The following is a 24192-nucleotide window of genomic DNA, read 5'->3' as shown; positions in this document are numbered from 1 at the left end:
GTGAATTTGCAGCCTCATATTTCTGGCTTTCATGTAGAAAAATGTAGTTAGTTGCTGTTTTATTGGTAGTCTGAACACACCACTACTACCTGGACCGCTGGACTGCAGAATTTGGAAGTTCATTTGCAGTTTGCAAATGACAATCATTTGTAAAAATGGCACCATATCAGTACCATTTGAGGCCTGTGTGTAAGTAGTTCTTGCAGATTGGTTTTGCAAAGCAATCCCATGGTGCACGAGCCAAAAAGCTTTTTCCCCCCTCTTTGCACAAGAATCTGCATTGGGTTCACATCATGAAAACATAAATCACTTCCTCTGACTTTGGGAAAGTTTTACATTAAAAAAAAACCCCTCTGCAGAATCCACTCAGATTGTGCTTTGTGGTGTTCTTTCAGTAGGTCCACAGACGTCTCCAAGAAGTGTCAGCGTGCAGTCATTTTTGCTTTTAAAAGCAAAGCTTTTTTTTAAAGCTTTGACTAGATTTAGGGAGACGGATGTCATTGTCAAATCAAAATATTTTTAGATTTTCCTCTTAAGATTTCAGACCACTGTGAGCTGGAGCATGAAAACAAATGCTGACTCAGAGAAGACACAAAAAGTGTCAGGAGGAGGCTGCAGACAGGGTGGAGAGTCTGCGCTCCGACAGCGTAGACATAGCATCAGGCCACACAGAGGCTTCCTTGTCTATAAACACAACCTGTTGCTGCTCTCTCAAGAGTATGCTATGCAGGGAATGCTAAAAGGATTAGCGCCTAGCCATTTGAGATAATGGGGAAAAATGAGACGTGATGTGGCGGAGGAAGGCAACAAAGAGTCAAGGACGAGACGGCATCACATTTCTTTCATTCTCCTGTGTTTATGCCGCAATCGGTGGTTACTCTGTCCAAAATTAGCCAAGAAAAAAACCATAAGAAGGTGGCAAGAAATGACATACTCGAGGATAGTTTCAATCTTTGTGTTTATTTGCTGTGTACATCATACACAAACTTCTTTGGAATAAAAGCCGAACCTCTCGTGTGTGAAAATAAAAAAGGAGAATCGGAAGTTACGTCGCCACTTTGCAAAACATGCAAACAAATTTTTGTTTTTTTCTTAACAGGGAGATCTGAAAAAAATCCAGGTGGAAAGATTCTCAGGAGTGTGCCATGCTCATGATAAATACAGAAAATATTTGACATTGCAAGTAACTGCGTTATTTTATCACGTGTACAAAAATAACATGCCCTCGAGTTCAGTAATACTCTCAGTCTAACCTCCACATACCTCAGCAGTTCACATTACAGTGGCGTAGTCCAGGGCAAGCAATGGAAATGACCTTTCATTAAGATAAAGCGGGAATAACTGAAGAATGGATGAGGTGAAGGTGAGGTAGGATCTGCGGTTATCAGGGAGAGCAGGGCGGCTTCAGCCCCCTTTGCATGTTTTGTGATGGGAATCGGGTTGACCGAGTTAACATCTGTAAGCTGCCAGATGGTGGAAATGACATCCTAAAGCATCTGGCAGGAAAGGCCTGTCAGCTTGAGTTCTTTTACTCTTATAATATATTACTTTTTTATATATATTCAGTCTTGAAATTTCAGTGAAACACAAATATTCGCCTGCTGAAGTCCAGTTCACAGTCACAGGACTAACAGGGTGTTTATCCCTGTTTTCATTCCTGAAACTCTTAAGCTTACCCAGTGACCACTGAATAGGTGTGGTAATCTGTGAGTGGGTCACATTAAATATCCTGAACACTGATCCTAACTAAGGGTTGAAAAATGAATTTCAAATAATGAAAACTAGCTAAGCATGGCTCCTTTTTTTCAGGACAAAGAAGCTTCTTTGAATCCAGCTCAGTGATTAACATTATATGAGATGAAATATCTGGAGAGAGTCAAAACTATATTTCTATGTGTCATTTCCTCACTCTGTCCAGTTCAGTGCATTAACAACCCCATGGGGGTGCCTCACATGTTTGTTCCAACGCCTGCGTTTAAGGAGTAAAAAAAAAAAAAAGCGACACACAAACTAAACTGGGACAGATTCGAATGAGGTACTCATGGTTCACTTCACACTCACACAGCATTTTTCCTGTTTGGAAAAAACATAGCTTAGTGGTTTTCCATTTTAAATTAGTCATTAGGAAGAGCGGTGATGTCAAGGAGGCTAAGCTGTGTTGACTGTGTCAAACAAACACACACTTATGTGCCTTGTGAGGATTCACAGGGGGCTCAATTCAAATCAGTTTTTATCTGGTTATGCAAATAAATGAAAAGAAGCTACAAATGGAGAGGACAGTAATCCAGCGCCCACTCCACACACACACTCATACACATTTATGATAATGGGGGAAAAAAATGCGACAAAAAATAGCTCCATTTGCCGTAAAGGTCACAAATTACTTCCACAGGCTCTATAAATACAAAAAATCAAATTGACAGGATATAAGTAGTAGCAGTTATTCTCTAATTTAAAGAAGCTGTGCCTTTGGAGTGAAGGGAGTAAAGGTAGATGCGTGTCATGAAATGCTAATCCTGTGAATGAACGTTGACCACTGAAACAAATCCAGGGTCTTTGACTCTCGTTTGAAATGTAAAAATTCAAATCATATTTTGAAGCCAGATTCGATTAACGAAACTGTTTGAGGCTCAAAAGTCAAAAAACCAAACAAATTTTGCACTCTGTTGCAGCCCACAGAGGATAACGTACTTTAAATTTATGTGAAATACACAACACCTACACAGCTCTCAATGGCACAGGAATCTTCGTCCATCTATCAAACCGTTGATTCTTTGGGTCCTTCGCGGGCGGCGTTTTTACACCCATAAAGCCATTTGATGACACGAGCATTTCTCTCAATTATTGACACGCCAGTGGGAAGCTGCTCAGCCAGCTCCTCCTCAAACAGTCCATCTCCTGAGTGGCGGGAGAACTCACTGGGCTCTGAGCCTCCACAGCCGTCCCCGCCCACGCTGCGGAGCGCCAACGAGAGAGTGTCTATAGAGCTGGCCCCAGAGAGGAAATTCTGGCGACCCAGACGCTCTACCATATCTATGTCCAGCCCACAGAAGTCAAAGAAATGCTCCTGCTCTGACAACGCTACTGAGCAGCGCAGGTGTAAGTCTGACTTGGAGCGCCGCAACTCTCCAAACTGTCTTCTGGGTGCCGGTGGTGATGCTCGTTTCCACGGGTCATTCTCATCCTCATGCTTGTTTGAGTGGTTTCCATTGGTAACTCCATCGCCGGTGCCATTTGTAAAGCCATTCTTAGTCTGTTCGAGCGTGCAGCTTAACCCGGAGCTGGTGGCAGACTCTGGGCTGCGCTCGTGGTCAGTTTTGCTGGACCTCCTGCTCCCTGGTCCCCCGTCTGGCGTATCTTTATCGTTGGTCCAAGACATGCGAGAGTCGCCATCCCGGGATGACGCTTTCTCTTCACCGATGACCATTTTCTGGATTCTGCTCTCACCTCCACTACTCTTCTCCCTCATGGATCCCTGGAAGAGGCGGCGGACGAAACTGTAGCCCTTTATCTCCATGTTATTGTTTTCTCCCAGCGCTGTACTGCTCGGGCTCTTGCACTCTTTTTTCTGCCGGTAGATGACGAGGGAGTCTGGCCTCAGCATGCGTTTGCCTGTACTCCTTCGGAGAATGGGAGCGCTGTGTGGCGCTACTAAGGTGTTAAGTCCAGGTGTGCGCGGGCTGGGGGGCGCATTGTTCACATTGCTCCTGTTATGTGCCTCAACATCGACAGAAGTACGTCTGTTCTCCTTTCTCGAGTCATCATTTTCATTTTCGTCTCTTGCAGCGAAGGAGCCACAGACCGGAGGGAATGGAGTGTTGGACGGACGCCGTGGGGGAAGATGAGGCGTCAGGCTTACAGGGATGGTGATTGCTCGCCGGGGTGGCGGCGGTGGGGTGGCACAGGGTACAAGTACAGGCTCTTGCTTGGTGTTGATCACCTGCTGGCTTTTAACATACTTGGCTTTGTCTGCCTCGAGTCTCTCCACGGCGCTGACTGAGCGGCCGTGACCGCCGCCATCAATCTGCCTACGCAAGTAGTCTGGACCCTTGTTGAGAAGCCTCAGAGGTGAAGGAGATCCAATTGGCGTTAGGGGCTTCATGTTAATTCACCGAGCTGGAAAAGACATCAAAACCGCAGCCTACAAACTGACTCACAGCTCCCGACGTCCCACAGTGAGCTGTTGTAAGCTCTGTGAAATTTCAAGCCTAGTGGGAGCGTTTAGAAAAGTTTCTAACTATAGAGGACTCTGGCAGCTCCCATTCCTGTACTCACAGCTCTTAAATGTTTTTTGAACAATAATAGACCAAGTAGCAATTCAGGAAACCACAAAATCCAAGATTGTTGTAACTTTTTCTATAGATAGCCAACTGACTCTTTGTTGGGCAGTGTAAGAACCCAGGCAAATTGATATCTCTATCCAGTATTTATAAAGGCATCTGGATAGGCAGGGAACAGGGAAGTCCTTTTTTGTCAGCCTGAAGCTCTCCCAAATGAGATGCTCCCTGCCCACAGTGCAGCAGAAATAGCAGGCAGGGTGTAGTTTGAAAGGGTTACTTCTTCCTCCCCCCACTTTTTCTTCTCTCTTTTTCTCTACCAACAACACCCTTCACTGTTGATCTTTTCAGTGGTGACTGCCGGGAGAAATTAGATATACCAGCCTCAAATATTTGCTTTGCACAGGGCGTTTAAGGGACGCCAGGTCAAGACTTTTGTTTGACGCCCGTTGTGGTTGAGCTGACTTAAGGGTGGCCGGCACCGATGCACTTGATTTGTTGATGGACAGATGGCGGAGAAGCAGTTCGCATCCTTCACCTGTGTGGACCCCTGGAAGAGGCAGAGAGAGAGAAAGAGTGGTTTTAGTTCCCAGTGCTACTTTCAAAGGCAGTGGTGCCTGAAGCCGATAGATTGTGATTATTTAAAGCTGTACAGAGACGGAGTGACAATATCCCGTCATTGATGAATGAATGGAAACATGGATACAGCACTGTTTGCTGTCCAGACAGGATGATGACATGTCCGTCTCCACCTGTTTTCTGAACAGGAAGGCAGAGAGACTCATTATGATCTCCTATTAGAACAATTGTTTCAGCTTTGTTTATGACTGCAAACTCAACATCCTTTATTATTGATCACCGAAAACACATGACAAGTGTTATTCTTGTTAAAAGGAAAAAAACCCAAACTTGTCTCGGTACTAATTCCTCTTTTTGCCACAGCTATTAAACTCAAATAACATGATGTATAACTGGAGAGGCAAAAAAATAAAAGTTTCTGACAGCTTGCTGCAGCTCACTTCTTTAAATTAATGCAAAATAAAATTGGTGAACACCTTTGAAGGGATCTTTTATAGACACAGTAATGCTGCTTGTTATTTAAATTAAAAGCCACTACAAAAGTTCAGTAAAGACAGTAAAACTAATGAGGCATGGCACCGTGACAGACGTTGCTTTTTTCTTAATAACTATGCTCTGCTTTATATTACATTTTCCTGCTATATGAGGATTTGGTGGAGCAAGCGGGGAGGAGGGTGCACGTGCCATTAACAGCCTCAGCCTGAGGAGTATTTATAGCTTTAAACCATCCCAGCACAGTTATCATATGTCTATGTATGTGTATATATGTGCGTGTTAGTGCATGCGGTCATGGGTATTTGTTTCCTGTAAGCATTTCTGTGTGTGTGTGTGTGTCAGCACAAGGCAGTGAGGGGCTGCCCTGTAAATGAAAGAGGGGTGCATGCAGAGTTTGGGTGCCGTGAAAGCCTTTCTGTCTGAAAAGCAGTGAGCGTCTGCCAAGTGCAAGCTGGAAAGCCAAAGAAGCTATCTTTAAAACCTAAAGCTGTTATTTATACTCTGGAGCCACAGGTGGAGGGTGTTTTCAATTCAACTTCCCTCAAAATGTATTAAAAGTCCATCTGGGGAGACAAATGCCCCTTGTGGTGTGTTAGACAGCAGGAGGGTGTTATACCGTTGCGCTTACTGTTCTCTCAGGTCCCTCAAGTGTTATCAAATGCTATTTTGGCTTTTCCTTCACAAAAGCTAAAACAATGAATGACCAGGAAAGAGGATCCGTGTCTCCAGTCAGGATGAACCACATGACACCGGCAATGGCAAAAACACCACAACATACACTCCTTTCTTATATTTTTGACTAATACTAATCCGATAACAGAGTGACACGAAACAAAGAAAACAATAACACACATAATTTATCCAACTATTTATAAAACTGGAGCAGTTTCTTGAAAAAGTCCTACATGCACACTCGCATGTTATTATTACTTATTTTCTTGAAACTGAAATCTTCTGAAATCATATCACATTAAACAATTTTTTTTCTCTATGTGCGTCTATTTTATTTAACCTCTTAATGTAAATTATAACATTCATAAGTTGAAAAAATATTTTCATATTTTTGTTTTACAAAATAAGCAACTTAGCTTGCATTAAAGAAACATCATTATAGCTGATTACATCACTTTCCAATTCCTGTGTTTCAATCAATTTTTTTATATGTTTCTTTCTTTTTACTCTTGTGCCTCTAACTGCTAATATCAAATTGTTGATATTTAAGAAGGTGAGCTAGAATTTCACCAAACCTTCTACCCTCATTCAGTCTCCATACGCCTGAGAGACCCTGTCAAATGGCGCTATAAATTACCTGACGATGGGGGAAATGGCATACCGGCTAGTTTTTCCAGATGTCGGGTATGTGGGAGCTCGGGAAAGTCAACCATTGTTTTGGTAGGTTTTGAGAAAAATCACAACAGGTGTGGAAGCTAAAACAAAAGAGGAAAATTGGTGGAAAATGTAGAGGAAATGAGGATGCAGGTTATGGTCTGTGGTTAGAGTTATGGGGTATTTATTAGACATCTTTCTTCTTCTTTCTTCTGATCCCCATCTGAGTTCAAAATGAAAAATTGAGAGGCTAATGCTACCCAAGTGTTAAAGAAGATTATCGCCATAGGAGCCTAAACTAAGTTATTAATGCTAACAGTGACTTTCTAGTGACGGGGTGGAGTTAAATATAGAAAGAAATATGAAGAAAACAAGGACAATATAAGAATACAAGAACTGGTAAATGCCAGCTAATCCTTGAAAACCACAGTAATATGCAGTATCTGTATTTGTTCTACTTCCAATGCTTTTTGTGTTCTCTTGTGATGCCAGTGTGCGTTCAATGAATGTGACATTAGGAGCCTGAAGAAAACAAGCCACTTTCATAGTTTATGTCTTGCTCAAAGTGCTATCTGGGACATCACATGACTAAGTGAGTCACAGTGGTTGCTGTTGTTTGTTTGGAACATAATATATGAATGAAAACTGCACTAAGAAGACACAGTCATTGGTGTAAGTGTTGGGATTTATGGTCATCTTTAGCTCCATTTCTTCAATCTTGGAGCTAGGGTAGCTTTGCATGATTTCACAGATCAAGAAAATCCTTATTTGTCTCATACTGGGTCTTAGTGCAGTCCCTCTAAACTCATCTCCCGCTCTTCAAGACAACTTTCTACTCATTGGCTGCCCCTCACAATCAGAAGGTTTAGCAGGCTTCTGTTCACGGTTAATGATGATGACCATACTAAGCACTCACAATGACATCACACAGACCCAAGAGTGAAAAAAATGCGTGAGGTCAAAGCCTGAGCTTTTGTCTCACAGGGATCACTTACTGATGTGACTGTGCTTGATATCCACATTAAACCATTATGACTGTAATTATATGACAGAAAAAGAGAAATAGCATCAGAGGTCATTTTTTAAGGCATTTATCTGAACATAATATAATAAAACACTAAAACAGAAATTGGGAAAACCAGAGAGAAGAAACACACATGTGCACAAAACCACAGGGGACACCAGTGACTCAACTGGGATTTGCTGGAGAACAATAGCCGCCATTAGTTCTTTTGACTGTAATGAGCCAAATTAGTACCCAGCACCTTCTCCTGTGATCTTGAAGCTTGTGCAAAGCGTGAGATAGCCTTGGGATTTTCTCTCGTGTTTCACGACTTCTTTTGTCTCTCATTGCAGGTTGTCATTAACCTCTAAACCCGTCCCTTCTGTTCTCGTCTCTACAGTGAACATCACCCCACCTTCTCCTTCCTATTGCTACCCAAGCTCATTTGCCTGCACTCTCTTGCGTTACTTCCCACTCTTCAGCTCCTCTGCACATGCTACAGGGCTTCTCTGCCCTTTCATTTCACTCCCTACTCCATCACTCTCTTCTTGTAAACATATATTTTCCTTCTCTCTTTCTCTCTTTCTATCTCTTTCCATCTCCTGCTCCATTTACTGTTACTTACAGTGTGATCTTCAAAAGCTTTTTCCCATCTTAAGCCGACATATATTTGTTCTATTTATCAGAACTGACTATGTGTATGTATAGCAAAGCGGGCTCCAAACATACGGGCTTTGCAATGAATGTTAAACATCACAACATGAAAAACAAAAAAAGAATAAGAAGAAACTTAAAGACGGGGTGAAAAACCAACAATCGTAAAAGTGAGCTGAGACACAACAGGAGTTTGATGGTTTAGATTGTACATATGAAAACTGACTGAACTAGTTTTGCTAGAATGAAACCCAGAAAAGGAAGTTCAAACTCTAGGGGAATTTCTGTCAGGCTGCAAACGTATCCAAATGTCAAAAAATTACAAACACTGCCCACCAGATTCCGACGTGTAGGGACAAATGTTTCAGGCACTGTGAACAAATGATGAATTACAAATAATTACAACAGCCTACAGCTATTTTATCCAACTACAAGGTTGTAACAAACTAGAAGAGTCTGCAGAAACATCAAACGTGTGATGCAAAAGTAATACCTGGGACGTGCAGCAGAAAGCATAGTTCCAAAAACCAAACATCAGTGAATTCTCACATCACCAGCTCTCCATGTCTGTGCAATTTCCATCGATGTGTTCTTTAATAAAACTCCTCTGTCTGTCTATCTGCCTCTCCTCTCTCGGCCTTTCATCTCTCCCGCATTTCCCCTCTGTGAAGCGGATGGACCATCCTGCAGGGGAGGCTTACCCAGGCGCCCCCATGCAGCTAAAGAGGAACCAGATGTTTTGTGTCATGCTACATCAAAATGCTTGGACAGAGACCTGTCATGGGAAGGCACAGTGGAGTTCGTTTTTCTTTTTAATCAGCAGCACTGTTTGTGCCACATGCATTTGACCCAGTGAGAGAACAAAGCGGGTCACATTTAGGCCTCGTTATCAGTTATATTGTCAGGTGGTTCTTCTTCTGAAAGTGGTGCCCCAGAAGCTAAACACACAAAAAGACCCAGGAAGTGTTTGTTTGCTTCAAGCGAGCGTCTAGAAGGATAGCTTCATCGAGGCATGCTTGGAAATCCAGAGAAAACCCAGCTGGTCCTGGATCAGAAGGTTAAAGGAAGTTTCTCTGTGAATTATGTATTTAGTGAAGTAAACACATGATAAGATGTTAATAAATTCAAAAAGACCACCTTTGAAGCTCTCGGGAGGTTATTCTGCACCTGTCAAATTAATCTTTGGGCAGATGAGGGGCATCTGCTGCTGACAAAGAGCCAACTGGCCATCTCCAGCATCTTCCCTCTCTTTCACTGTCTTGCATTTCTCACTTTCTTTATATGAACATCTGGCACAGCTATTAAGAATGACAGTGACTAACAATCCTCCCTAATGGACTGAAATGTCTCAGTGTTCAAACGTTAACCAACGCTCATTCAAAGAAGACTTTATATCATGATGGAGCATCTGCACACATAAGTGTCTCTACAGTGTGGATAAAAGTGTCTGCCACTAATGAGCCACGATTCATGACCGCAGGCTTCGGTCATTAACCAACACTGCAAACACAGGACTCAAGAAGTCTGTCGTGGTCCAGGACAAAGCAAAGGAGGCGTTGTCTTCTCTCCTCCAAACAAAAGAGACAAACTAGGCTGTCTTCGCATCATTAACGGGCTCTAACAATGGTCTCCTATAGGTAAGTCAGACTTGGTCTGCCTCATTAGTCAGGGAGGGAAAAGAACAACATGATGACAATAAAATGTAAGAGATTAAGACACATGACAGATAGGCTACTGCCCCCCTCAAAAACAAAGCCAACTGTAAATCTTATCATGCCTGTGAGGCCTTCAGTGCTATTAGCCACGTGATCTACGGTTCGAGGCTACGCAAGGGATTTCGCCACATTCATGAGGAGCAGCAGCAGGCCACCTGGGATGGCTTAAGAAACCCCCAACCTGAATAGACCTCTTTGCAAACTGTAAACTGGACAAGATGCGCTCTAAACTCACTGCTCTGGCTCTTTTGTCATTCAATGCTAATCATCGTGGGGCAACTGAACATTGGAGAGCCACGGCAAAAACATGTACTCAGTCTAATGGTGGGTGTAGGTACAAGTACATGAGAACTGGATGCAAAAAAGCCAAGAATGAAAAAAAACCCCAAAACAAAACGAAACAGGGGATACAGTAAAAAGATTTGACCTTATCTGATAATCAGGTATTAGGAGTATTAGCATAGTTATGAGCTAAAATTCAGCTAATAAAGGAAGATCGTACATATATGAAAAAATGCAGAATTAAAAGACAACTAGTAATGAGCTAGCAACTAAATTATCTCAACTACACTTAAAGTCAAGCCTTTATTTGCTGATTTTACATCATCTTGTTGTAGAAAATTACACACAATCAAAGCACAGAGGTCTACCCAAGGCAGCAAACGACTCACAATAAACCAAAGCCTTTTGAACATAAGTGCTAATTATCAGTCGATTAACTCTGCGCTCTGCAGCATAATCAATAAAATGAATTAGCCTATTTGTAAATGTTGACACAGTTCTACTTTATAGCATTGGAAAAACATTTTAGCAGTGGAAAGCAAAGGTATTATAATGCATATAAGAGTCGGGCAAAGTGTAACAAGCATTATTTGTTTGTACTACACTGGCTAATCAGTCAAAATATGATAATAAGTAGCTTAATTAATAGAAGAGACTTTAATTGTAAGTTGAGGTAATCAGTAAGAGAGCTATCACCCTGACATTACAGTAATTTAATTAACATTGTGAAATCTCTCCCTCCTATTACAGTCATTATACTGGAAGTCAAGCCTTTATCACAGCTGTAACACCCAAGCAGTGCTTACGCCGATAAGGCCAGCTCCAGGATAAAGTGTGCATATTTATTTATTTTTTTTATCAACAGGCAGGGCAAGTTCCTTTTCTTTTGAGCACAGGGCTCAGGAAGGCTTCTGTTACTTGTGATTACCGAATAGCTCTGAACCATAAAGTTTTATGAGTCACTATTTGCTTTTCCAGCTACAACATTACAACAAAGCAAAAAGAAACGCACGCAAGCTTTGCCTGTCAAAGTCTCTGAAAATAAAAGGCATCTTAAAATCTGCTCTTCATAGAGATAGAACGAGGACGCTATTTTATCATCCGAATGCCAATTTTAAAACTTAGAAAGTTTATAAGTGTAAAGATCTAAAGTTAGAGGCCTGTGATCCGTCCACCAGGTGCCAAGTGCGTGGAAATCTAATAATCCATGCTGTAGAGAGACACCTGAGCCTGCCAGTAATGCAGGAATGTTAAGCTGCCTTATGATACCTCACTGTGAGAAATGTACAGAAAATATATGATCAAAGAGAAATACCCAGACAATGCAGGCAGGGATCCACATAGACACTGGATTAAAATGATTCGTTTTGCAATACATAGTGGTACAGTAAAGTAATCATTGTGTAAATTGGCACTTCTTCTGTTTTATTTATGGGGAAATTACCAGTTATTTGGAGAGCAGTTGCTAACAGCACAGTTATATAGTCCATTTTGCCTTTGTTATTAACAAGGAATTGATTTTTAACTGCCCCTGTTTTCAGAGCATTGATCTATTTACGCACATGAAAAACGTGTCCTACAAAGGCAGGTCACCCAGCACTCAGACTGATAAAGCCCTTTGTTCTGACATCTCAAATGTGAATATAGGGCACAGGAAGGAAGCAGCAGCAATGTGGTAAGCAGAGACCATGAAATGTCCGTGAAATCCAGCGACAGGCAAAATAATTGTGGAAAGTGTGCAGGTACTGAGTTAAGCCTTGATTATACTCTGTTGCGGACACTGACAGCTGGAGGCCCGACGGCCGATTAGCTATTCCTGTTTGACTTCCACTTGAAGTTGACCGCCTGGGGAGCATGCGAAGTTGGTGCACTGTAATGTAAATTCTCCACAGAGAAGTTGGTAGGCACGTGGACAAAACCCCGACCCTCGCGCTAATGCCGAGTTCCAGATTAGGTCGAAGTCGGAATTTCCGAGTTCCCATTCAGAATTTAAATCTGAAAAGCCCCCTCAACTCGGAGTTACTACTCAAAAGGTCGGACCAGTCCCACCAACTCCGAGTTAATAACCTGAGACGGCTGCAGTGAACATAAACAGTAATAAAACTGTAAAACCTTTAATCTGTTTTGTATTTGTGATTTGCTAAATAAACCATATGCAGAGCACTGACCAGGCTCTATCCATGAAGGTGAAGCAGCTGTGTTTTTAACTGCAAATAAGTATTACCCTGTACTGCTAGTGATACATGAACTTCCCAAGAACCAAAACACACCCTTTTTCTTCTCACTTTTCCAACTTTACTACTGGAATACACTATGTTGGAAATCAGGAGTGACAATACTCCCAAATACTGACATTGACACTTTTTTGCAAAAATATTTCTGGTTGTATTGGAGTCTCTGGGAAAACAGACCTTGGATCCCTTGTTCTGTAGCCTCAATAAACACTTTCCTGATTACTTTATGGGCTTAATCACTAGTTACCATCAGTCAACATCAGTCTAAGCAGAGATTCCCAGACCTCCCTTTCTCCAGCCCTGTCCTCCAGCTTTTGTGGTTTGATCCCGAGGCACTCCCAAGCCAATTTCTCCACAGTGTCCTGGTCTGCCCTGAAGCTTCTTAACATTTGCACATGCCTAAAAGGATCTCACCTAGGAGATGCCAGAACCACCTCAACTTGCTTCTTTCATTATGGAGTGATAGGTGGCTCTACTCGGAGCCCATCCAGAATGACCAAGCTCCTCACCCTACCTCTGAAGCCTTGATTATACTCTGTTGCAGACACAGTCAGCTGGGGAAACCATGACCTAGTCGTCATTTCTCTTATACTTCTTTGAAATCCTCTTGAAGTCTATAAATTCTCCATATAAGAATCCACAAACATCACAAAAGACAGGAAGGCACGTCGGCGGACATCGCACAGCCTTCACATTCACTGTCTGGTGACAAAATTTATGTCACTCCAACCCAAGCTGACCGAAGTGAATCCTAGTGCAGGCAGAATGTATAACAAAGGCCTAAGGGAGAGCCCGGACAGCCTTCGGAGGAAGCAAATTTCCCCCTCTTGTATCCACCATCTCATTTTTTGGGTCACTACCCACAGTTTGTGGCCAAAGATCCACCGGTAAAAGCTTCGCTTTGCCTTCCACTCTCTTCTCTTCTCTCTTCAACTCAATAAACCATGATGATGTTCATGTTATAAACTGTGGCCGTTCTAAGAGTCCGAAGGGACTCTTAAACAACTTGTTGTCAGCCAATAAACATGCTTTGACTTGGATGCTTGCCACGTCCACTTTCAAAACACCAAAATATTGACAGTGAAGACTCTCACCTCGAGGGTTGGGTTCCATCAGCATGGTTACATCCATCTTTTATACTGTCTATGATCCAAACATAACCTGTTTTTTGTGGGGGACATGTGTACATTCAAGGGGGAAAGAAACTGTGTAGCGTAGACAGTGTGTGCAAGAGCTACGTTTATAGAGTTAGTATGCACATATCCCAGCGCTGGACGGCATTGTTTAGTAAACTATAACCACCACTGCTGCTCCCTCCACATGCCAGCCTGGATTATGTGACCAGCATTACAAACCACTGTGACCTAGTGTGTGTGTGCGAGTGTGTGTGCGGCACATCCCTGGACTGGGAATGCACTGTGCAACTCAGGGTAACACAGCCCCCCCCCCCCCCCCCCCCCCCCCTCGAATAAAAGCCTGCCCGGAGGCTGTTTATACAGTACAGTAGAGAGGCATAAATCTGGACATGTCCCTCAATCTCCTAGAGTCTTAAATTATGAAGCAGTGTTCTCACACTGTGAACCCTCATTAAGCTCTCAGCTGGTGTGAATGCTTTGAGAGACAGCTTTGTCTGGCCAACTGCCAGATGTTTTATTTCACAAAGTCGGCACATTTTTCCCTCTGCCAGGCATACGTCGGCTTCACCAAAGCGACAAAAGAGGCTTTAGCAGCAACTAAAAAGTCAAAAGCGGTGTTACATCAAACAGTGGTTTACCTGCCTTTTTGCTGACTGAAACACTGCAGAAATATACTCTCCACAATGACTGACTAAAAGAGTTTACTGACAGCTAGATGAGAAAAAGCACACGAGAATTGATTAAAGCCGTGTGAGAGGACAGGGGCCACATATGAGCGAACAGCAACTCAATCCAGAACTCCAAGTTAAAGTAAAAGGAAAGACAGCCAGAGTAGCATCTGTGCAACCCAACCCCACCCTCTTTTCACACACAGGGTTGCTAAAAGGACACTCACACAACCCTTGCAGAATTATTCTAAACACATGTTGCTGATGTTAGCGGTAAAAGGTTAGCACTAACTTGTGAGTACTTGTGACAGGACTGTTTGGGGTCGGTTAAGGCTTAAAGCGTCTCCAGCTGTGCCTTGTCCCCAAACACTGGGTCATCTGTAACTATGGTGTCCCCGAGCCCATCTACTCCCTCCTCCTGCATCCCCACACACTCTCCACCACTTTAAATGTGTCAGCATTGATTTGCAATCAACACGGCGGGGCGCAAAAGTGTGCAACTCAAGATGAAATAAAACGCTCCGCATGCCGCTTTTCATAATGTAAACTTTCTCAAACACTTCTGGTAATTAGATACTTGAAGGTTGCTCATCCAATTCAGCTTTAAGCCAGGAAAATCCCTGGTTTAAAATCCACCATATTCAGTGTTTAACAGTGATCATTAATTATTTAGGGGTGAGCAGTCAAAAAGCGAATGCAGCAAGACGGCTGTATCAGGAATGTGTGGGTGCAGTTTGATTTAATCTGACTGACACAGCTCGAAACGTAAGCAAAAATACCCCCTAAATCTAGAAATACTGCAAATGCTAAATCCTGACTGCCACAAAAACTTTTAAAAAGAGATCTTTTTATAGTTTTGTGATGTCTACTGAAACCCAGAGAGAAACTAGGCCATTAAAAGAAACGTCACGTGCTAAAAACATGCACGTCCAATCCCAAGAAACCACGAAAAGGACAGATAAGTTTGAAATATTCAGTGTGAGATGCCACAGATCAGAGTCCAACACTCATCTATTTCAAACTCACTAAAATGAGGTAACTCCTCCTTAAAAACTGCAAGAATCACCCACAGCCTCCCACACAAAGACCTTACACTAAGCTCTTCTGTTTGTCCTCTCTGCCATCTATACTTAGTTGTTAACCTTTGCTGAACCTGCCAGCTGTCTTCTCTCATTACCGATCAACCGACCTGCTTCCCCACTAACAGCACCCCGAGTGCCACGGAAAGACAGCCTTCGATTTGTCCCTCTTCCCTCCTCTTCTCCCTCGCTTCTGTCAGAATCAGAAAACATCTGGAAGAGTCCGTGCAGTTGCATCGGCGGCCTCCTCCTCTGTCAGAGGGAATGTCCAGACTCGTGTCGTCTTCCTCACGGTCGAGCGGACACAGCGTGGCACGGCTGAGTGTGATGGGATGTGGCAGAGCTACAGAGGCGCCCAGTCGGACTGTGAACAATTACAGGGATGTGAGAGCAGCGGGGAGAAGGGCCGCTCTCACAGCTGTCACCCACGCACACACAGGGGACCGTGAGGAGATGGAGATCTGTCAGATCATGTTTCATGATTTCGTTGCTCACAATGAATTATAAATTGAGTTCGGAAGCCTGTGGAGATGGAAGTGATGTAATGTTCTCAGGTCTCGGAGAGTGGCAAGACTGATTATAATAATCATTATGTCAAAAAAATTAAGTGCAAAGACTCAAAAAAGCCTGAAAAATACATCAAATTGATACTTCTGCGAATATGATTCCACACTAGTTTGCAAAAGAGACGAAGCTCGCTACATAGATGGTAGGTTTCACTTCTCCTTTCAGCCAACTTCATGCACAACTTCATGCCTGTTTGAAAAGGTTTTGTTTTGTCTCTGGATGTAACTTAGAAGCTGAGTTTATCGACAAGCTCTTCCTCTCTTACATGCAGTTCCTCCTGAAAACTGTTCCCAGAGACTTTTGCCACAACGGCCCATACAAGGCGACAAGGAGCAATAAAAGCTAAATTATAAGCCCGACAGTTTGTGTGAGAGTGTTTGAAGTCTCACACAGTTGTAAACGTCAAATGTCTAAAACCAGCTGCTGTGAAACAACACACACACACACAGTCACTTAACGCAGTGCCAGGGGGAAGATGATGTCATTAGCAGGGCACATTTTCCCTTCTAATTAGAAACTCAAGCTTCACGCCGTAACTCGGGGGTCTTTACATGCAACAAAACAGGGTTTAAAGAAAACAAATGTTTGACATGGCCTCTTAAAAGGCTGCGTTTTCAAGCCCGGCTCTGCAGGAAAGCAAAACCGAGCCTTGAATTTTGATAAGAAACACATGAGTGGCCCATTGTGAACTAAAACCATGAAAAATCCTGCGGCTTCCGCTTGTTCTCTGCATTCAGCTATAATGTGGTCAAAACTCAATCAGATTATGCACTTGTGCAGCCTCGACAAAAAAACTCTGTTCATTAAAAACAAAACACGGAGAAAGTTGTAAAATAAAAGACTTAAAGATGAGGAATCTAGCTGTCCTGTGATATAGGTCAACTTTTTCACCCATGCTGCAGAAAGATGCTGGTTTCTCAGCTCCTGTTTAAATGCTCATATTGTGAACATGCACATTACGTCAAACCAAACTCTCTCAAAAGTCAGAAAGTGAACATGATTCTGCATGCTCCTCTAAGCGTTGCATCAATAACACCACCATCATAAATATCCCTGCTGGTGCTACGAGCCAAGCGGGAAGGCAAAGACCCAAATCACATTTTATTTAGTCATGTTAATGATGTCAGGGCTCCTGTCAACACCTCAGACGGAGACTGCAGTGAGCAGCTCAGCGCCCCTGGGCTCTCTTTCCGCTTTGTAACTGGAGGATGTATTCTTGTCTGCTCTGCTGGGATCAGCATCAAACACAGATGCAGCTGTATTACTGCTGGAAAATTAGCACACTGCCACATGAATCCAGGCACAAAACTGCGACTGTTTACGACCGCCTCTGCACTGTAATTTTGCAAGCAGGTATTCAGTCAGAGAGATGTTTGCGCTGCGCACTGAATCGTGTGTATGCAGTTTGAATGATTGATGTCGTCAGTAAGCGTTTAAGACCTATGAATCACCGTAGCCGTTGGGCACGGTTCAGCACGGAATTCGGGGATTCAAACAAAAGTGTAAGGTAGTGAAAGGTAGGGAGGAGACGGAGCTAAAACTACCTATTGAATAGAAGGCCTGGAAAGTGATTCACCAAAGACTGTGTGGAAAATTTGTCTCATATTTAAATCTTCACTAACATCCTTAAAGTAGTTAGAGAAGAGGGCTAGCACATCTGCTGAGGAAAACTCACAGTGTGCTCAGCAGCAGCATTATGGCCACTAAAAGCTCTGAGCGTGTTTGTGAGAAGGTACGAGCGAGAGCAACATTTGAGCCACTTCATGAGCTGCATCAAAAAGCACGAATCAAACCTCCAGCCACTTATCGCAGGCCAAACCGGCACATGCTCACCTATGAATCCGAATGTGTTTACAAGACATGTGTGGTCTGTTTAGTCTGACTGTTAAGTTGTTTATGCTCCTGACCCCACGCTGATCAAACCAACTCAGGATGCTTGAGCCCTTATGAAGATAGGTGGAGCTGCAGGGGTGGAGGTGGGTCAAGGTGGAGGTGACCCTGAGGGCACGTGATTGTCTCCTTGGAAGAGACCGTCTTTTCACTTTAGAGTGGGTGGATTGCATAATGCCCCTCCCCAACTTTTTTTTCCTATTCTTTTGAAAGTTCTCAAGTAGCACCGTCTTAGTCTTTAAAATGAGCTCCTATAGTTTTAGTCGTGGTCTCAAATGATTGGCTGGTTACAAGAGAAAAAAAAAAACTTAACTTATTAGGGTTACAAAATTTGTCTTTGCTGATTAGATGCTTGGAAACCAGATCCTCATTTGGGCAATTTTCTTGATTTCATCCAGATGAAAATATTCAGTGCAGATCAAAGCTAAGCAAAGACCTGCTGCTCCAGGCCGGTGGTATTTGCAGTTATTATCAGCTGGACTTCAAGGTTGAGTTAAACCAGGGCGTCCACATATAGGGCTTACAGAGCACATGATCAATGGATGCACTTGCCAACTTAAAAAAAATGTTTATGGTCTTATCAAACAGCTACCTAGAATCAGATGTCCATCACAGAAAAAGCCAAAAAACACATCATAAAGTTTCCAGACATAATTCTTGCCTTGAAGAAGTCCTGTAGTAAATATAAAAAGGAAAGCACACACCCTGTTGACTAAGGATTATTAATATTTAACCTATTTTAATCCAAGAATACCTCAGAAGTGCTATCTGGGAGGTGAGTCTCTGGATTCTTAGTTAAGGAATAATAAGGAACCCATTATAGATTCCGACTTATTTAAAGCCTGTTTATTCTTTGCCATCTGTTTAACCCGTAACTGCACGCTTACTAAAATAACTCACTGAGAGTACAAAATAATCACTTAGCGGATTGGTCGATTCCTGTCCGAGTCAGCCTGATCGGTAAACTTCATGTCATAAATCACCGTCAGCACAAAAATGTTATTAAAAACCGAGCAGTAAAAGCCGTAGTTCTGTCCGCACTCACCACATTCGCTCAGTTTATCCACTGTTGCTGTTGTTGTCTTTGAAATCCAGTGAAGGTGTGGAGCTCTGTGACGGACACACGGTCGGCGTGGCGCTGCGCTGTTCGCTCTGCGCGGTCTGCTGGCGCACTGACGGGAAGACGCACGGCAGCGGCAGTAAAAGAGGGAGTCCCGACCTCCCCACAGCGGCGGGGGTGGGCAGGTATGACGAGGCGGTTCGAAAATGGATTTGGGGGAGCTGAGCGGAGCAGTGCTCTGTCAGGTTGTGGATTACAGTGAAGCTCATGGTGACAAATAGCGACATCGTGCAGTTATTTTAGTAAACTTTACTTACAAAACCACCCACATTAAAGAAGTGCAGAAACATGAAAAATAGTAATATAATTATAGCTTTTAAGGTTTAGCTTGATGTGTTTTTCAAGAAGAGTGGAGGCTGGCATGTAAACAACGTTATAGCTATATGAATTATAAAACAGAGATGTAAAAAACGCCTTCATTGCTGGATTTATATGCTTTAATTTGGAAGGCTAGTTAAGAATTAGGCCACAGTTTATTTTCCATAAGGGAGAATATCACCGGTTTATTAATTTACCTGCAAACTGCTAATAAGTTGACTTACACTAAGAAATATTGCAATGCAAGTGCAAAGAGACTATGTTAGCAGATTTGTGGATGCTGCTATGCTAACAGGAGCCATGCACGAAGTACACATTGTGACCCTCTGAAATTCGCAGTTATAATAGTTCATTACATGCAGACCGTGAAGAAAAAATCCTCTGATGTCAGACTCAGAAGTGTGACTCAGACAGTTATGTTATCTGTGCGGTAGGAATATGAAAGATTTTCAGGGAGAGGTGTTATCTGCTGACCCCCCACCCTGTCCTAAGATGATCTCATCAAACTGTTAAATCACTTCACTTTTATTACTAGTTCTTAAGACTGCCAGTAGCTGTTTTATTCAGGATGATTGGTTGTGCTACTCGTTAACTGTTATCAGTAGCCCGGCATTTGATTGGATTTAGTCTTCAATCATTATTGTTTTCTTGTAGATGGATCTGACTAATTAACACATACATGCAATTACCATGTAATACATGTGACCTGTTGTCTAAGTTGCCTGTAGTGTAGGCTTCAGTTTTTTAAACATTTTCAGAAATATTTACTTTACAGTGCATTCACATTGCTTTTTTTTTTTTTTTACATCTTGTGTTCCACTTATTTATTTGTTGTTTTAGCTGTAGACAGTTTGTGATCAGTTGATACCAAATTAAAAAGCTGATCGATCTGTTGCTCTTTCCCTCTTATCATCCTCCCTCCTCCTGTGTTTTTGTTGCTTGTTCTGCAGCTCAACATGACTCGCTCAGAAAGGTCAAGCGAGAGGGAAAGAGAGCGAGAGATAAAGGAGTGATCTCCACATTTCACACACACCTGTTTCTCATTCCCGAGCTCATCACTCTTGACGGAGCGGACAGGCCGGTGAGGAAGCACGGTGTAGCAGGGAGCCACTGGAAATATTTTACTGAGAACATAAACAGGCTCCGAAACACAGACATGCAAAAGGCTCCACCCAGAGTGTATAAATCATACGCAGAGTCTCCTCTCCTCCAGTCATTTGTGCTGTGCCGGCTTTGGCAAACACTTTACACTTTACATTCAACAGAGCAAAACTCGTCCAGTCAAGCTTCTATGTAGCTCACAGGGTAAGTGTTAAACCGATGTTTTAAAATAGGAAAATATGCAAATGTGAACCATAAAAATAGCAAAAGGGCTCAACAAAGCCTTAGAAGGTTATATCTTTTAAAACGAGATCAAGAAACATCTGTATTGTAAAGGAAAGACACTTCCAGAATACAAGTTCCAGTTTCTGCAGAGCTTAGCTTGCACAGTACATTTGGGGCACCTTGAGATTGGAGCTGTGGCTTTTGTTTGCCACATCTGGGTGCCATAACACGATCTGCCATTCCTGTTCTCTGACCTCTGCCCTCACGGCAACGACTCAAGGAAGCCACACTTCCTGTTGAGCGTGGTGCTCGAGGTGGTGCGTGACCCTCAGGCTTGTTTGACGCCATCCTCGCACCCAGGAGTACATTCACCCATCTCTCTCCACTGCTGTGTGGCTGTGGATGGCCGATGCAGCAGGTGGCAAATTCCCAGTACAACTCCTGGTGCCAGTGAGTTATTTAAGACCCTGTTAACTCAAGGCGATAATCCTGCAAAAGCTGTGAAACATCACGTACTGAGAGGGTGACTGAAACAACAGGGTTGCGTCCAGGCTCAAAAAGGAGATGTAAGGTTTCAACTGAGAAAAAGTGGGTTTTATTTTTGGTGGAGCTATGTGGAAGTGAGAGAGTCTCTCATCCTCAGTCATACTCATACTTTTTTATTTATTTATTTTTTATTTGAGCCCCCAAAGTCTTGTTCTCTAAAAGCCATTGTTAATTTAAAACAGCATTATTATGTACTCAAGCATTGTTCATTTAGGACAATTTTAACATTTAACATTTTTATTTTAACTACAACAACCAGAACTACCCGCCAACAGTCTCCTGATTCTTATTCAAAGGTTAATGCATCCTGATTGCTGCACCAGATGTGTCACCACCTATTTTCGGCGAAGCTCATCCAGCTAGAAGAGCTACTGCATGAGAGGAAATAGAAATACTCTTCAGATACAACTACTATATCGAAGGCTGTTGTCATAAAAGGATTTATAGTTTCATCTGTAGTTATTTACATTTTGCACAAGTCACAGCAGACCTGAGCCTGATTAACTCTGACACAGCATGGGGGTGGGCTGAAAAGCAGCTTGCAGAGTGCAACAGCTGTGGGCAGGCTAAAACAACCTCGGTAGTGTGAAGATGTGAGATTTGTTGATATGCTGCGTAGGGCTGCGTAAGCTGAGCCATGAAGTTGGTTGGTACTGAGATCAGCTGATCTGTGGGCGAAGTTTAACTCCTTAGACTCTCGATATGCTCAATAAATTTCAAATGAGGAAATAAACAAAACTGTTGTAACTCAGGTAGACAGAGTCTCTGTAGGCTCTTAAAACAAGTGAAATGTGTAACGATGGGTGGAAATCTTTACACTAACACTACTTTGAACAATGGTTCTTTACAGAGGAAGCTGCAGTCAGGGACCCTCTAAAAGCATTGAGTGGTCAGTAAACGATTATAGGAAAGCATTGAGATTATACTATAGTTTGTAGGTAAAAGATAAAACTTCTTGAAACTGAAGCCAATTCATAATTGGGTTAAATCTGCATCATTTGTAATAGCCAACAAGGTTTAATGGCTGTGGTAGCAAAAATATGTCTGGCTCTATAGCGCTTTATAAGAAAACAGGCCTTACTCTGTGAGCTCCATAGACACTTGCCTGATTAGTTTATGGGCTCACTCAGCAGTTATAATCTTTGTGAATACAAGAGGATGTTCATTTTGTAAATAATTGTCCACACTAGAGTAAAAAAGATGGTAAAGTAGGATATTTTTTTTGCGGTAGTGTCGGTTTCTCAGTCAATGCCATCCTTCGATCATCAAAACAGAGACGGTGATGACCAAAACACTGAGCCTCAACAGGACTTCGCTAAACTGTTAGTAACATCGCAGTGGTTATATCTATCTAACTTTATTTTAAATTTCTTTTAATTTAGAGGTGATACTTTATGCTATTTTATATCACACAGAAGAACAACAATTATATTAAAAAGCCTCTCAAATCAATAAAATTGTTGTAAAAGACTGAAATACTTCTAAAGGGCTCTTTATAAAAAAAAAAATCTCAATAACACTGAATACTTTTCAGTTTAAAACGTATACTAAATCTATCTTTTGGGAGCACTTATATCAGAGGTTGCATTTGGTCAAATCCCCATATATCTGCCTGAAAGAGGTTATAAAAGCACTTTCCCACAAACTTTAATGCTCAAGACTCTTGACGTGTCTGCTTTAGCACACTTTAAAGGATTGATGGACAGAGTCATGCCCAGCTGAAATGTTTTTTTTATGTCTTCTTATTTGAATGAACCTCTTTCCTTAAGCCAGCTCTGAACTCGTTTCCTCAGGACCCTCTTTGGAGCTTCTGCTTGCGTGTATTATCTAGCATAAGAAGGCTTAACTCCCATGAAAAATCAAGGAGGTATTAACAGTGAAGTTGTGAGATTTTTGGGGTATGTGTACAGCATCACTTCATAGTTAAAAGTGGCACATGTGCAGAACACAACTGCCAGGTTTGTCTTTATTTACATTTAAGTAGCCTGCTTTTTGTGGCCTGGTTAATAAAGGAACATCTGATTGAACCCAACCTTTTAATTTTCATATGGATACATTTATGGATGCACTTTAACAGTTAAATGGGTCCTCGCAAACATAAAAGCACAAACTCACTCTCACATAAACAATGTGGGACTGAGGATTAATGACACTTGAAAGGGAGGAAGTTGCTCAGTGGCCAGCTTCCTTTCCTGGCCCATCTTGGCCCATTTGGTGGCATCTCTGTGGGTGACGAGGGCGTCGTGAGCCATGTGGTGGCTATTTGGACAGAGGTGATCTGTCTGAGGTGCCTGCTGATGTAGCAGCACTTTGCATTCTGCAGGTTAAGTTAAACAATAAGTGGCACAGGGTTAAAGCTCTGAGATTGAGCAGATGATTTGGCTTAAATTGTCTAAGATGTAAAAATGTGCATGGGCCAGACATGCATGCTGTGATTAACTTACAGACAGCTTCAGTGTATTCCTAAGACGTACATTTCTTTTGGGGTCTTGCACAGTAATGAACTTAAATATCACCAGACTCTGCAGCTCTGTTGACCTCTAAAGAACTTTTTAAGAAGTTTCAACTGAGCGTCTTTTGTCACACACAGATTTTAGTCACTATAAGATCTTGCAATCACTGTTTTCCACCCATGAGTGTATTGTCTTAAGACCTGCTGGTTAACCTAAACATCCTCAGACCGTCGTGTCCTCCTCGTGTTTATTTAACTCTCTGTGCTGACCTTTACCCCTCTCCCCACCACTCCTCTGCCAGTTACGACGCCTTTTGTTTGGAGTTTACATCTGGTTGGAGGAATACCAAGCACAAGCATTGTTCTGTTTTAGTGCTCACAATCTTGCTAACAGAAGACGGACAGCGGTGTAAAAAAAAAAAAAGAGGACAATGTTCACAAAGTCTTAAACATGTCAGAATTGTTGATCGAGTGCCACAGCTGCTTGGTGTACGTGAAGTCTTGTTTTGCTTTAGCTCCAATGTG

At 42.4% G+C, this 24192-nt stretch overlaps 1 protein-coding gene across 1 annotated transcript; it reads right to left on the bottom strand.

Moving 5' to 3' along the window:
* Window positions 1-950: 950 nt before the first annotated feature.
* On the bottom strand, window positions 951-19064 carry fam110d (family with sequence similarity 110 member D). The gene is made up of 2 exons (XM_063488016.1): window positions 18951-19064; window positions 951-4827 (listed from the first exon to the last, which is right to left on the bottom strand). Exon 2 carries the CDS (start codon window positions 4100-4102, stop codon window positions 2759-2761), a length of 1344 nt encoding a protein of 447 aa, XP_063344086.1. The 5' UTR covers window positions 4103-4827; window positions 18951-19064; the 3' UTR covers window positions 951-2758.
* Window positions 19065-24192: the final 5128 nt, after the last annotated feature.

Source organism: Pelmatolapia mariae, linkage group LG10_11, assembly GCF_036321145.2.
Source record: "Pelmatolapia mariae isolate MD_Pm_ZW linkage group LG10_11, Pm_UMD_F_2, whole genome shotgun sequence".
Lineage (NCBI taxonomy): Eukaryota > Metazoa > Chordata > Actinopteri > Cichliformes > Cichlidae > Pelmatolapia > Pelmatolapia mariae.
This window is presented reverse-complemented; position numbering and strand designations above follow the sequence as displayed.